We start from the raw sequence: 16282 nt of genomic DNA on the forward strand, positions 1-16282 counted from the left end.
TGTTCTTTCAAATGCCATAGCCTATTAAATAACTATGTCTTCCCTTCCCAATCTAAGCAGTGATGTTTTTACAATGTGGCCATTTTCAAGTAAGTATCGGTTATGAAATGCAGGTTGTGACTATGCAGGATTGTGGTACACACCTTATAAAAATTGTGGATTGTAATCAGTGTATAGCTACACCTGGTGTCAGCTCGGTCTAAATCTGCCCTCCCCCTCTGATTGTTCTCCCCAGGGATGTAGCAGGTCAAACCGCCCTGTGGTGACCCCCTGCCCCCCCCCCCTCCTGCAGTTAGCTGGTGCTTCAGGTAACAGTGGGTCTAAAAAGACTGCAGACCTCCACAGGTCCGCATGAAACTATATTGTAGTCTTGAATGTTTGCCCCATTTCAAGTAAACCTGCAGAAATTACACCCTTTTTATACAGGAATGTTTCAGGTGTTGCCACCAACAACTTGGCGATGCATGAATGTAGGCAATTCAATGCAGACAACATACAACAACAACAACAAAAAAAACTAAAAACCTAAAGATTTATTCAGGCAACAATCACATGTGAAACACATAATCCATGGAAGTTACAAGGATTTGAATTGTTTTCCTGAGTAAAGGCAGCAGATGCTGAGAATTTTAAACAAACATTCCGCAAAGTTGCTTCCAGCAGACGCTCTTCAGCTAGTCCTGCCTACGAGGGGACGCCCCTTGCAATATGTCAACTTGCTCGCATTGTACCTGCGTCCACACTTGACACACACAATTACCAAAGTAATGTTTCAAAGGTCAAGATGATACCGGGATTGATTTTAAAGTTGTCAAATTAAAATATCTTTGATCTCGCTTTAACGTTACGGGCCGACCCAACAGAAAGATGCAGGCGTGTGGGGTGGTTATTCAGTCTAATGAGAATCTTTGCGCAATATTCTGGGTCAATCTCAGGACAGGCCCATGCAGTCAATAGTGATAAAATTGAGTTACGGGATTAAAAAGAAATGGCAAAGATCCAACTCCTCCACGGTTCGCCAAGTCGGGTAGTACCAATTCAAGGGGTCAGTGGAGGAGGTTGACTTTGGCTACCACCTGCTTGCAGCCCATTATTGAATAGTGCCTCTCCCCTTGCGTGTAATATTTTAACTGGCTCGCTAGGGACTCTATGTTGCCATTATCTGGATAGTAGCCTTCTCGAAGCATTTCATCCAAGAAACAGTTGATAATGTGGCTCTTTTCCAAAAGGATGAACGGCACGACTTCAGCCTGATCCCACAGCATGTGATGCTGCTGCAAAGAAGACTTCACAACACCGGAGAGCTCACGGAGCTTCTTGTGCTGGGACAGGACATCACTTGATGCATTCTGAAGGACGTACTTGGTAATGCCGCTTCCACCAATGTTGCTAATCAATATGTAAATAGCATTAAGGAACTCGTTACTCTGATTCGGTTGAAAATATTCTCTCAGCAGGTCAAGAAGCAGAGGAGGCATTTCCTCCATCTCATCGAATATCAACACAGGAATCTTTTCTTCGATTTCCGCTCGGACGACCACATCAGAAACCATGCCAGACAGGTCCCGTTGGCATGCAAGCACATCATTCCCCTGAGGGCAGTGGTGCACAGCATAGTACTGGAGCACAAAGTCATTGTCCATGACCGAACGGAAGTGTTTGGCCAGCAGCCGCCCCATATGACTCTTTCCTACTCCACTTGGGCCATTGAGTGACACCACCAGTGGCTTGTTATGTATGTGGGTGGCCAAGTAGTCCTTTAGGAGGTGCATAATACTGTCCACTGCCAGTTGTTGCCCAAATATGTCCCGATGCATTGTTTTCTCAAGACCGTCCAAATCATATTTTTGTAGATTATCATCCAAGTTTTCAATAGCATTTAAAATCTGGAAGCAGATAATTCCTACGAGCAGAATGAGGCAGCGTTTAGCTTTGCTCTTATGCTCGACAGGCAGGTATTTTCTGGAACCGCCGGGATACATAACAACTCTGTTAGTCCTCCTTTTCTTTTTGCGCTTCGGTTTTATCAGGGTGACCTTTTCCAAATTTGGCGTATCAAAACTAAAATATGGTGCGTTTTGAAAACCAGAGTTAAAATGTGTTTTTTCAAATGAGAGCTGCTTTTGAAAGATCCTAGACTGGATGGTCTCCAACGCCCTCCCACCAGAGAGATCCAAATGAAGCCGGGATTTCTTCAGGTTGCGGACCCGGCGGCGCAGGCGGATCATAGCCCGTATGGGGCATGATGCCATGGACATCTTTGTAGCGAGTTCCGGAGCTTCGGCGCAGGGCTGGATTTCCTCCATTTCGATGTCGTCTCAAAAATCATTCAGGTTTCCACCAAGGACTACGAGCAGGTTTAGCTAGAGGAAACAGAAAGAGAAAGGGTTACTCATTGTGCAGAAGAAAATGTGTAAACAGCGTGCAGAGTTTTTAGAAGGTTTGTATATTCCTAAAATGTGCAGCAAAAGTACTCATCAGACCTAGTACAACTGAAGTTGTAAAGCATTTAGTACACTTTACGTTCTGCCCCAGATCTGAAAGAGGGTGCATGGTCATGGGGGGGGAGGGAGGGGACATTTATGAACCAGAAAATTCAAACCAAAGTTTGTTGGGCTACCATTGAGTGAAATGTGGGCAGGTGAGGATGAAAAAAAAAATCATAACGCTGAACCCAATAATGACAATATTGCAACAGACTTGCTGATTCAATTAGAAAGAAGCATCTCCTAAGTACAATAGGGGAAAGCTGACGCACCTAGACCGACTCTCATCACTAAGCAATAAGAATATTTTAATTTAGATCAAGGCAAATTATGCTAAAAGGCAGACAAACACACAACGACTATAATATTTCTCACAATCAGGTAATGGGGAGAACCGACAGACACCTTGTGTGTGCTCGGTAACACAGCCTTTGACACTTGGTAATAGGACATTTATGAAAATATTTTGATGGTTAAATATTTTGATGTTTAAATGTCTTATGAATTTGAAACCAGTGTTGGAAGCGGATCAATGCACACCTGGAATGAATCTCAACTTACAGTCGCCAAGCAAGTGAGCAGCAGAGCATGACCAGCATTTGAGCTGAGCTGTGGGAGCTTTTCCTATGAACAAATGTGTTTGCATCCCATAACCTTCCGCCTTACCCCGAGTTAATGAGTGCAAGCCAATCCCTCTCTTTATCAATCATTCCACAAATGTTGCGCAACACTTTAAATGCATTAGAGACAGAAAAAAGCTAAGTATGCAGTGTGACAGTGGCAAAGTGAGAAAGCAAAAAGGGAACTATGGGCAGCAGGGGTGTCCAGTACGCGTGTCCCCTGGAAACTGCCCACAAGTGAAGGCCATCCACACTGTGGTGGCTCCTGGCAGTCTGTCCTGGCCGAGTGGGTGCATTTTAAGAGCAAGCCCTTTCTCCACAGACTGCCTGTCCGTTAGAAGCAAGGAGGGCGTGGGGGCTGAAAAGCATGCAAAGAAAGAGAAGTGCCAGTTTAAAAATAAACTGGTCAGCTGCAGCCTTTGTACAGCATCTGAACAACTATGCAGGGAAATGTATGATGTTTGCAGCCCAACTACAAAAAGAGTATATGTCCAACATGGCAAGTCACAAAAGGGATTTGTTTTTTCAGTTGAACCAGAAATGTTTTGTTAATTGGAGAACGGTCCAATCTGAGATGAAGTGCTGCATTTCATCAAGAGTTACAAAAACGAGTTTGTTCCTTGCAGAATGTAGATTTTTTTTTTTTTTATTTTTTTTTTTTTTTTACAGAGTTCCGTTTTGTAGAAAGAAATATTAAAAAATATATATATAAGTCTTGGGCAGTAGTTTCATTGCAAAGAAAATGATAAGTTAGTCCGTTTCACAGCGTGAAAAATGAAAGGACTGTAAAAGTTGCATTTGTGAACAAAGCCAACAACATGGCCTGGAGTGACAAATGAAATTTGATCTATCAGCTACAGCAAAACAAAGATGGGGAGGGGGTGGCCAGTTTTCCCCATGAGACACACTGGCGTGGTCATGAAGTCTTTGCCTGGAGTTGGCCCTCAGGATTCAGGCAAGCAAAACAAACGCCTTTACAACTTCCATCTGTCGCCAAGCCTAGACAAACAATTCTTAAATATCCAATTGCTCTGGGAAGTGGCATGCAGTTGTCCCCTCGCAAATAATATGATTTCACCATCAGCCAGTTATTCATAGGAAGATGACTCACACCTGATAGATTAAGTGATAGAAAGGGACTGTAATCATGCAAAGGGCAGAGTAGCTGGGTCAACATATAGCTGAACAACTGGATTTCAAAAGGTCTATTGCCATGATGACTGCGCCTCTCTGGGTCATAAATGCCCCAAGCTCTGAGCTCCAAAAGGAACAGACAGCATTTGGCTTTACCAGCTAAGAATAAGAGATGTCAAGCCAGATTGTGATTCATCTCATTATATGTAAAATAAATCACTGCTTAAAAGAGACATACAATCATTTCTGTTTACAACTTTTGGAAACTAATGCCAATTACTTGTTTTAAAAAGCTCTGCTGAATATACATACTTTTTCTGACATTATGGTGCATTTGTTAAGTAGGTGAAAATTGATGCAAAAACAGCATGTATTCGTGAATATATACCTTATATATATATAACATACACTTGAGAGCCCTTTATTCTGAATTGGAATTTGTGTAAAAGTACCAGAGTGCAAAAGAACAACATCTGTAGTGCACACATCCCATGTTGTGCCAAGATGAACAGTGCATTATTTGCAGTGAGAGCAATCCGATGAATCAATTGGTAACATGATCACTTGTGAGGTTTTAGAAAGTTGCACTTGTTTATGTCAAAATCTCCAAGATGACATTACATCAAATAGGGAAGGGAACTGGGTTTAGAAGTCACTCCCATTAGACTGCCCACTTCATTAAAAGTATGTAGGGGGATGGTTTAGTGTGATGTCACTTTTGGAACACTGTGCGATCGCATACACTGACACTAGATTAGAGAAACAATACCCACTTCTAAAGGGAGTGGTTTCTGATCTATAAAAGTCCAAAACCACAGGTTCTGGGATTGACTCACTCTCACTGACTGGCAGACAGAAGGATGGGAAGGAGAATCGATAAATGAATTTCCTTTTGGACCCATTTTTGTATTACTAGTGATACACTGCAAGAGAGGCTGATCTAGAGGCCTACCTGGTGTAAAGGCCTCATGCCTTTTTATTACAATTTTTGTATAGCATTAACAAGGTTGTATAGCATGAACAAGGCAAATGTGTGCGCGCGCATCACCGTAATTACATATAAACAGTAAATACAAAACATTGAATCCATACAATGATTAAAAGCACATACATGAATATAATAAGCAAAGTAAGTTACATAAATCAATACTTCAGTGGGAAAGATAGCAGACAGGGCCAAATGCAGAAAGAAGGGAACCAGACTGTGGAAGGAAGAAGACACAATCTTACATTTGGATGCCACCTGCTACTGAGGGAGGGAAAAGTCCTAAAGAGGGTTCCCACCCGTCTGAGACATCCAAAGAAAATGTAAATGCAAGTATAATATTAAGGGGAAATACCCCTGAGGTGAACAGTCCTCTAAAGGGGAATGGATTAAACCCCCCACCCCTGTCATTTTGAGGTATTGAGTGGTGGAGTATGTAAATTCACTGTACATCCGGAGAAGTTAAGGGTATATTTCAGAAGTGTATGTGCTCCTGCAATTATATATTTAGTCATGTGTGTATGTCGGAGGATGATGATGATGATAAACTTGTACTTAGCTCTGAGGAGAGCAACCTTCCGCATTACAAAACTAAGCACCCACAATAAATTGCACAGGTTATGAAAATGAACAGTATTTGGTGCAGTTCCAGAACTGGTCCTCCTGAAAAGGGTTGAACAAATTGCTTCGGAAAGCCACAATGAAGAGCACACAGTGTTAGTCAGGAGGGGTAAATTGACAGCCAGGGAACCAAAATGTTGAGGCTCATATCCGATAGCAATAAACAATAGCATTCCTGGACAAATCTCATCTCAGTGAGTAGTACTGTATTTCTGTGAACATGTTTGCCCCCTCACATTCTTCTGCGATTGTTTAGAATGGTCTGCCCTTTTCTTTTTATGTAGGATATTGAATTAGATGGGTCCTAGACAAAAAAAAAGAAAAAAAAGAGCCCAATATCACAGGCCTGTGGTAAGCTTATTTTCAGATCGCTTGTGTCACAAAAGAAAGTTTGCTTTTTTTGTACAATTTCAAATGTTCTTCTGCCCATCCTGTAGAACAACCCAAACGTATGCTTTGGTGTATTTGAAGAATTAAAATGCAGTGGAAAAACCCATTTGAGATTTTTAGGGTTGAAGCAATTAGAATTTTGGTACGTGTAAACTTCCTTTAATGATGGAGAAATTTAAGCTAAGATCATTCATCTTCAGCATAACATTCTGCTCTAAATGTATGCAACTAACTTTCCAAGTAAGGTCTCCATGACAAGTCCAACATTCACAAATTTGCTCCTTGTCATATGCTCCTTGTCATACGAACTGCAAAACAGTTTGGTCATGTGCAGAAATTGTACAATGGGCTCAAATCCCAGCTTCAGCAAAAAGGTGCGATCCTGGGCAACTAAATCAATTGCATTTGTCAGACCCAATAAGTTTCGAAATTGTCATCCTCAGAGCGATTTAGCTCTCAGGGTACTCTATAAAAACCTCACTCAGTTTTACTGACTACAGTGTTGCTTCATATATATAACAATAGGTGCCATTGATACATTACAAACCGCAAAGTAATGTTAGTCTCCGCACACTAACTGCAATACTACTTTAAAAAAATGACCCTTTTCTAATTTCAAGTCCTCGACATGTGAATAGATCTTTTAAGTTTGCCATGGCCATGAGTGAGGCGGCCACCCAGCCCTGTTGCTTGAAATTCTAGGATGTGTAGTTTCTTAAATTGCAAATGGGAAAGTAAAAAAACTGCAAGTCCCAGAATGCAAAGGAAAAATAACTAGGATGGGGCATTCGCATGCATGGCAATAAGCTTCTAATCTGTATCCGCCATCTATGCTATGGTGTGTGAACCTTTCTCGTTGCTTCGGTTCAGACGTATGCATGCATCTCTGCTTGAGCAGTTTTATACTCCGAGGCTGCTAATAAGTGTTTTGGGCCAATGCTGGATTTGTTTTAATCATACAGCTACTGATCTGCATCCTGCATTTATACTATGGCCGGTTTACCTTCATCATGCTCCCGATTACTAAAAAGTGCTCTGCTCCCAATCTGGAACTCTGCGCCTAATCTGCAACACAATGTCATGAACTGCTAATGCTGCCCTTGAAATGTCAATCATTTATTATAAGAATGAAGAGGAAAAGCAGACTGTAAGTAAGTGCTTATTGTATGACCACAGATTCTGGAGCCCTTCATTTCCTTAGTTCAAGGGAGGGCCCCGAAAGAGGTGGGTTATCCGGGTTCCAAAATTACTTAAAATGGCCGACGACATCCTTCAAAGTACAGGAGGGATGCGCGTGAGTAAACGACAGACATCCTAATCTTGAACGTGACTGACTGTTCCAAGCTTTTATATAAGTCAGCTCGTCAGGAACCCACCTTTTTTGGGACGAGACGGCCTGTACCCTTTTCCCCACTTCAAGGCTGCACATCTAGTAGCCGGCCTGCCCTCCACCCACCCACCCACAGAGACTGGACGGACATTGGGGTATGGCAGTCGTGTCAGGTGACGCACTAAAAGGTCACGCAACTGTATCTGCCTAGTATTCACTAGCATTGAAGGCTCATGTCACGGGTGCCCCGTGTGACGAGCGCAGGTGTGAGCGCCCTGTCCAAATATAGTTGAGCAAAACGAAAGCTGCATTCAGTGTGCGATATAAATACGCATTACATTACAATGGGCCTCATTACGACCCAGGCGGTAAGTTACCGCCTGGGCCGTGACTTTACCACCATGGCGTAAACTACGTTTACGCCATGGTGGTTGGCGGACTTACCGCCCCATTCCGAGGTCGGCGGGGCGGTAAGTCCCCAATCCCCATTTACCCTTCCCCATTCCCATTTTTGCCCCATAGGGCATAATGGGAGTGGGGAAGGCGTTAATTACGCCACCGTAAATTACGGTGGCGTAATTAACATCAAGTTCCCTTACCGCCATGGTTTTTTACACCCGCTAGAAGCAGGTGTAAAATCCGCCATGGCGGAAAGGGAACTCGTGATTGGCGGTAAGGGGTCGGCGCAGCTAACGCTGGCGCTAACCCCTTACCGCCAGGGTCGTAATGAGGCCCAATGACGGTTGGCAGGAGCACCAACTTAAGTGGTGGGGGGCGGTTGTGGGAGCAAAGAAGGCAGTTGAACAGAAAACGATGCGCCGCTCCAATTGTATTGACAGAGTATCACATCACAGTGCCATGTTAGGCAGGGCAGTAACCCTGGACAGTACTTAGTCAACAGTCTCAGATTGGGTAATGTTAAGTGTCAAACTGGGCAGGGCGATGCCAGGCTGGTACAACTGTGCCCTAGTGGGAGCCACAGTGTCACACCGAACGCCTGGTCTGATTTAGCAGCATACTAGAGTGCCGCCGCACAGAACTCCACTAGGGGGCACTGCACAGTTCTGGATTACAATCTACCCTTTGGACTATGGTGGCTATCCTTGTACCAGAAGATGTGGGGGGAGTGACACTATCTGCCAGTATATGATAGAAGGGGCGCAGCAGATCAGGATGAGGTGCATTGACAGAGCTGTGCAGGTGCCTCGCTGCAGAAAACAATGCTTCAAGTCAGGATGGGGCAGGGCCAGGGTCGGACTGGGACAAGAAATCGGCGTGGTCACCCCAAAAAATAAAAAAAGTGGTCCACCCCTCGTATCACGAACCTTGACCCCAAAGTGGCATCCCGGGAAGCGATGAAAAACAACCTTTCACCCCTGGACAAAACAGGAAGTAGCATCAGAAGTAGCATCAAATAGCTTTGTTGCTAAGTACACTAAATTACTGTGAATCCAAGCAGACGTCCAAGGCCAAATGATTATATGTTATTGTACAGCACTTAAAGCTCTTTTTTATAGAACAAATATGCATACAATATCACCCAAGCTGCGTTTGTAAAATGAAAGGCTTTTTGGGGAATAACTTAATAAATACAGCCCAAGCATGGCCAGACACCAGCCCCCAGAGACGATTTCGGCCCGCCCCTGGCCGAAAGGCCGAGAGTCCAATCTGACCCTGGGCAGGGCCCGCGTACCTCAGATGGGTGCGTTATACAGAGTAATGCGATGGTTTGAACTAGATCTTAAAATCAACCCTAGCCAGTATTCTCAATGGTGATGGACCATGGGCATTGTAGTACAAATATGCGGAGACACAGGCAGACCTCCAGTGAGAGGATAGCAGTTTCTTTAGATCAGAATTGCACACCCTTGGCAGAGCTGTGCTCGGGCGCCACTGAAACAGCAAGCTGCGGTGAAGAAACAGAAAGGGCCAGATAGTTTTTGTTTGGCGTTGAAGAATGAAATAGAAACAATGAAGCAGGGCATCAATTAGTCAGATGCCTCTGCAAAGCAGAGTGTGGGTGGCAGTATTGGAATCGAGTATGATGCAAAGAAGGTTAGACACGTAACAGTATGACGTTGTGCAGTTCCCATTATTGAACATCCTGGGATTCTGGTATTTCAATGCAATGGCCGAGCAGCTGTGGTTCGCAGCCAGTGTGGAGTTGGTTGTGTGTAGGGCAGTTGGCGTATATATTAATACTGGACTAACAGTCGGGGGTGCTATTCAAGATACCGTTGCATTAGCAAAAAGTGCGGGGAGGGGGGGGGGGGGGAGGTCCAGTGGTGGAATGGCCTATAGCGAACACTGGAGATTTCCCTGCAGGCCTCTGCACACTGGGCCTCGTGTGGCATTTCCAAATGTTCCCATAGGTAAAAGGTCGGGCTTGCTGAAACTGTGTAATATGGGGCCACTTTGAACATTATTTCCAGGACCTCTTTTGGTTCCCAGTCCAGCCCTGTGGGTTAGCTGAATTTGGACAGGAGGTACTGGCAAAGTTCAGAATTGAGCTGCATCAGCATCACTGTATTTTATTTATTTATTTGCATTTGTTAAGCGCACTTGCAGCCCAAAAGGCATCGAGGCGCTGTTACAGAGGATACACAGATTTTAAGATTAATATGGGTGCCAGAGACTGTATGGTGTGCACAAATAAAGATGACCATACACTGGCAGTACGGGTAAAGGTTAATCACGCGGGTTGTCGGCACATCACATCATCGGGAGAGCCGTGTGCAGAGCAGAGTTCTCGAATAGCAAGGCATGCTGCAGGGCTGTCTAGAAGTGCGTCATCTATCAAAACTCAAAGCATGGTGGGAAGTGAAAAAACACCATAACGTGTCAATCCTTTAAAGCAGAAGTCACCGATTCACTGTTTACTCCCATTACACTAGTGATCCATGCATATAATCGAATAAATAGTTTTGAACGTGAATCTGTGCACTATAGAAATGGAGGGAGATCAATATTGGGGGCCCCAAAGGGATCTAAAAGCGTTAAGCAATCTAGTGGTGTGGTTAAAATGTGCTTAAATTGCCAACTCCGGATTGGCTGGTGTGATGCGAATGCGAGCGCCATTACTGCCTCCCTGTCTACCCTGCAAGTTGATGTCCATCAGTTTAACTAGGTTTGTAGCGTCACGGCGCACTTCCTCCCTATTGGCAACGGTACATTTGCAAAACACTATTGTAAAAACCGTAAGCACTTGATAACCAACTTAAAGAACAGGAAAAAAAAAACTGTAGGCAAGTATTGAGAAGAATTCTTGGCGTCCCCTGAGAAAAACAAGCACATAGTGAGCATAACTGGGTAAACAGATATAATGTGCCGTGCAATAAGAGCATGGCAAGACATGTGGCCCACACTGAAGGAGGGCAACACAAAGACATGCTGGGCTACTCTCAGGAATTTGAATAACCGAGCTATTCTAATGCCTGCGAGTGTCATACGCTCCTTCATGGTCTTGCAAATAGATTCCGTAGGTAACCAAGTAGATACTTGCCCTGCTGGTGTGGCATGGGTAGCATGTGATTAAGATCGTATCATTGAAGTAATACAGGGACCCAAGCAATCGAAAGGGCCAGGTCGCGATGGTGCTGCCAGTGTGACAATCCGACATTGTGGGCAGCTATTATAGGTGTTTTTTGGAATGGTGAATAAAATAGGTGTTGTTCCTCGTCCATGGAACACCTGGTACCGGATTACAAGAAGGGTCAGAACACGGAACCAGATTGCTCAAATGTTGAGAGTAAAAGCTATTAAGAGTTTCATACTGCGTCGGATGAATAGATGGGCAACGAGCGAGCAGATATTGGACCTTTACCAGACTGGCTTTACGAAGGGCAGGTCAACTAGCTAGAACATCTTGGTGTTGAACACGTTGATTCCGCAAGCCAGAAGTAAAGCGCACTGACAATGTATTGCCCTTTTTAATCGACTTTTCAGCTGCATTCGATACAGCAGAGCGATCGTTAATGTGGAAGAAGTTGGCAGCTGCGGGTGCACCTGAAGGTTGGTTTCCCGGATAGCATGTGCACCAAGCCAACGGACCCAGAGTTAGGCTGAGTGGTGCGGGAGAATCATGTGCTCGGTAGAAACGAGTAGGGGTGCACCGGGGCTGCTTGCGCCCCTGTTGCTTAGCTTGTTTTCGTCAGATTTTTAACGATTCATTTTGTAATGCGATGGACCTCGCCTAGGCTTGGGAACACGATGTTGGGTGGCTCAACTACACGCATGACTGTTTTTGACTCACCTTATGTAGGTATATGCTCCTGCACGCAATCAGTGTTGACTCATGAACTAACAACATGCTTAGAGTGAATGTGCAGAAAACTAAGTACATGTGGCTTTAGGAGGTCCAAAAAAAAAAATCCAAGGAAATGATAATAGCCACAATGAAACGGCATACTGAGAGAAGCAGTCGTCTCCTATATTTGGGATATATATTAAAGAGAAGAAAGGAGCGGATGAGCCGCTGAGTAAACAGAAGCTGAAAGTATTGTCAATTCTATTGCTCATTAGGAAATCTGTCCAATGCACTGCAGGATATAGCTTGATTCTTACCATTGAAGTCTATGAACGGAAAATTGTCGCAGGAATGCAATATCCTCTGGAATCTCATGTGCGAACATGGACCCTTGGGCCAATACTTTGGAGGGCTTCCTTTGGCGGAAACTCCTGGGCCTGTCCAATGGTACTCTGATAGAAGCCACAAGGAATCAGCCCGGGCTTATTTCATTAGCACTTTGTATTAAGATCAGGAGGGGGTAGTCATGTTCTTAAGATCATGATGCCAGAAGAAATCTCCCTCCTTGTAATCCTCAAAAAAGCTTTAGAGGACGATACCCATCCTGCATGGAGAGAATCGAAAGTGGTAAAGCAAATTGATTGGTCCCCAGTGTGGGGGGGTTGGTCTTGGGTCCCTAAGAAATGTGCAGAGCGCTGGGATTGGCTCGATAGCCATGCCAATGTGGGCAAGTTAGAATCACCAACAACATTCGCCAGGATGCCTGCCTCCCGCGCCCCATTAAGAGAGCTCACCAATATATTTCTCAGTTCCCATCACCCAAACTCAGAAGGGCATAGATATTTATATGGTTCAATAGATTAAGCCGTGTAGCAGTTAGGGGTGCCTAGCTTGGTCTGCAAAAGGACAAACCTACTTTCAGACATTGCGGAGATACTAATGAATTGGACACTGCCAGGCAGGTCCTGACCCATTTCTTATGTGGAGGAAATGCATGAGATCAGGAGTGAATAATGTTGGTTTGGTTATTTTCCAGGGTGCAGTTTAGGCATGGTGCTCTTTAACTAGTGTGGAAAGTGGTGGAAGCCATGTCAGCCACATTGATGGAGCCAAGTGCTGTGAGGTTCTTTGGGGCTACTCTGAAATGATTGCATGCGGTATAGAGATAGAAAGGACACATGTAAAGGTCTGGTTCGACTGGACGACATGTGACGGATATTTTTAGTATGTGGGGCAGGCGCCTTGAATTTTTATGGGCATGAATGGGCTTCTCTTTTTGGAGTTTTATGTATTAGATGGGTATATTATATTGTATCATTTTGTTTACATTTGTGTTTTCTCTTATTATGTGTGGAAAGTTGTATTCAACTGACTCACACGACAAGACAGACAATTTAAAAAGGTTAAATTTTCATGAGGACTCGTGGGGTGGTTAAAATTTGCTGAAGCGGCGCCCCAAGGTGGATTATAATCAACACAAATGCTTATATTGCCATCTTTGAAGTTGCTAAGTGGTGCCCCCTCATGGATGAAAATGGAAGGGGTGCTCATTCTGCTTGAGCAAAAATTGCTTTTTTGCTCAACAACCAACCATAACACAAGCTAAAACTTTGCTTAACCAAACATAATAAAAGCTATAAAATGCACCAAACATTAGTACAAGTAATATACAAGGAGATCCAGGAAGTTAGACTCACTGAAACTCAAGAAATCCACAGTGACAAAAAACACCTGTAATTCAGTCATCATGCCACCTTACAGATCCACTTTTGCAAAGTTATCTGATGCTCGGTGTAAAGAGGAAACCAGGGCAGCAGAAATAGTTGAACAACCCCATCACAGACATCATGCACAAGCAAGCAGACAGGCAGCACTGAGCCAGCAAGGCACACCAGAACAGGGACAAGCCAAACATGATCCAGTTATGCCCAGTGTAAAGAGGCAGCCAAAGCAGCTGTGGAAAAGATTAGAAGTTTGGCACTGTCGGGTATATTAGCTAGCGTAACTTCTTTTCTTGGGTGGATGATTAGAAAGATGTGGGAATTAGATTACCCTAAAAAGAGTAGATCGTGCAAAGTATATTGTGCAATGGTCAAGGGGTAAACTGGGCCTGGTTCCTCCTTCCGTAGTTGGGTGTATACCCTTGTAAACCAATGTGAAAGGCTGTAGTTCTCAAGTCTGCTGCTCTGTGCTGCACCAACGTGACCCGAGACCGGCGTCACCCATGCTGGGTCCTGAAAGGTAAGCAACACATCTGGGCCCATCATCCAACTCCCAACCTAACCAATACCTATACAACTCAACAATAACATCCTCCACTTGCTGTCCTATCGTCACACAACATGCAGCGCCTACATCAGTCATTACTATCACACACACTTTTACCATACCCTTGCATTAAATCACAAGCAATCGACGAGATCCAGTGGTGAATGCCCGCAAAAACCCTCACTCATGTGACCTCTGGCCTGCCATACTCAGCTGATCTAATAGCCATCTTGGCTTCACTCCCACTAGCTCAACCATAATCACATTTATCTTGCAGGACCCGAAGCACCAAAAAGCCTTAGGAATGGCAAAACTGTGCTATGGCAAAGCCTAGATCATCTTCCCCATCTCCCTCCAAAAAATAAAATCCCTACAAGTGCAAAAAGCAGCATAAAGAAGCGAAAACTACAACAATGGAAAACAAACGATAAAGAACGACAAAGGTTAATCTTAGGAGTAGAAACTTTTTTTTTTTTACATCTGTTTGCACAAACCTCCAAACATACAATACGCTTAAGAGTAGTACACTGCAACCCCCCCCCCACGGAAATATGATTGAAAGAGTTATCAAGTCTCTGCTGCCCAGGATTTTGAGAAGGCACTGTGTTCTTCAGTGGAGTGCACTAGAAATTCTTGTTAAAGCCAACTGCATAGTTTCAGGTATTTCGGAGAAGAATCTTTTAGAGGAAGCCATCAGAACATAAACGGTCTGCCAACTGGACACATGAAGGAAGGTTGGAACAAGGACTTCGATTACAGTGGAGAAATCTGGTTTCTCACAAATGGTCTGCCGTCAACCCATGAGAAGCACCTCGTTTGGTCTGTAATATGAAGGTTTCATTAAACAAAACTACATATAGTCTGGTGAAATGGTATAGTTTACATATGAAATGTATACAGGTGGTCCAGGCGCATCTTCAAATAAATGTTACTAAACCTTCCCATATTTTAAGCTCCAGGGTTAGAAGGGGGCAAAATGGACCGAAGGCAAATTTCCACTTGCTGCAGCCATTGTATCTCAAATCCCTTCTTCTGAAATACCATTAAAAGATTGCAAAATCGCAAGTGAAATACAAGAACTCCGCCTGAGCATAAAGCTCATTGGAGTAAAGACAGTTGGAGAACTGCAGTGCCAGCTGGTGATTTATTCATTTATTTTTTTAATTGGAGGGGCGTAAATGTTTGCCTCGAATATGCATCATCGACCTAGCACAGCAAAGGAGCCCAAACCAAACCATGAAGGTTCTGGGGGCAATGGATTAAAATGTTTTGTATAAAGCACATGAAAAAAAAAATTATCCACGCAAGTCACCAACAGTGCACAGGAATATTTTCATGATACCTTTGGCCACAATGCATGCATATACACGTGTTCATGCTGGCTGTACTCAATTATATTTCTTCAGACTGCACCAATAGAGGTCATTACCATATAAGAATGTACTCCCTTTGGATTTTGCCATTACAGATACCAAGCTACAATATGAAAGTACATCCAAACTGGCTGCACAAATCAAAACCATTCTTTCCTCATAATAGAAATCATGTTTGCTTTACACTTTATGCCCAGTAGAAAACATGGTACATAAAGTATAGCTAATCTGGCTGAACCCAAATATGCAGTTTAGCTACATAGCAGCAGTCATGTTGGCATTATCCTTGATGCCAATAAAAATACCATGTCACAGTAAGAAAGTATAGTTAGACTGGCTGCACCAAAGTATTCCAGTCTAGCTGTACAATAGTGCGTTTTACCTTTGATGCCAGGTATTTAAGCCAATGCTGTCAGTAGAAGCCCCCTGAATAAGATGCCTGCTCCCTTTCAACCACTGTGGGCAGGGCAGACACATGCTCGCAGTCAAACATACACCGTCATTCACCCATGCATTCGCAGAACACACTCCTTAGAGTAGGTTAGACTGTACAATGCAAAAGAAACTTTTTGTGGTTTACAGGTACAGCTTTCCTGCTGTTGGTAATGTTTTGCAGTAAAAGTCATACCCTGTATTTAAAATAACCGTTATGCATTTGTGGCATACTTTGCGGTTCTCTTGGTGGGACTGAGTGCAGCTGGATGCAGAGACATGATAAACCCAGCAGGGATGTCGTTTGCCTGCTTAGCCCTGGGTAGATTCTGTAAAGATGTTCAAATGGATATCTTGACAGGACACCTCCGACCTTTCTTATTTACAGCTGTGAAAC

At 43.8% G+C, this 16282-nt stretch overlaps 1 protein-coding gene across 3 annotated transcripts in view; it reads right to left on the reverse strand.

The window, feature by feature from the left end:
• Positions 1-513: 513 nt before the first annotated feature.
• Positions 514-16282, reverse strand: part of TOR4A (torsin family 4 member A) — a 265452-nt gene continuing 249683 nt past the window's right edge. For all 3 annotated transcript variants that reach the window (XM_069609839.1, XM_069609841.1, XM_069609840.1), the window contains exon 2: positions 514-2363. In XM_069609839.1, the coding sequence (XP_069465940.1) occupies positions 1047-2306 (1260 nt within the window). In that variant the 5' untranslated portion in view covers positions 2307-2363 and the 3' untranslated portion in view covers positions 514-1046. The remainder of the gene's footprint in view (positions 2364-16282) is intronic.

Source organism: Ambystoma mexicanum, chromosome 8 (genome assembly GCF_040938575.1).
Source record: "Ambystoma mexicanum isolate Mex_15411 chromosome 8, UKY_AmexF1_1, whole genome shotgun sequence".
In the NCBI taxonomy this organism is placed as follows: domain Eukaryota; kingdom Metazoa; phylum Chordata; class Amphibia; order Caudata; family Ambystomatidae; genus Ambystoma; species Ambystoma mexicanum.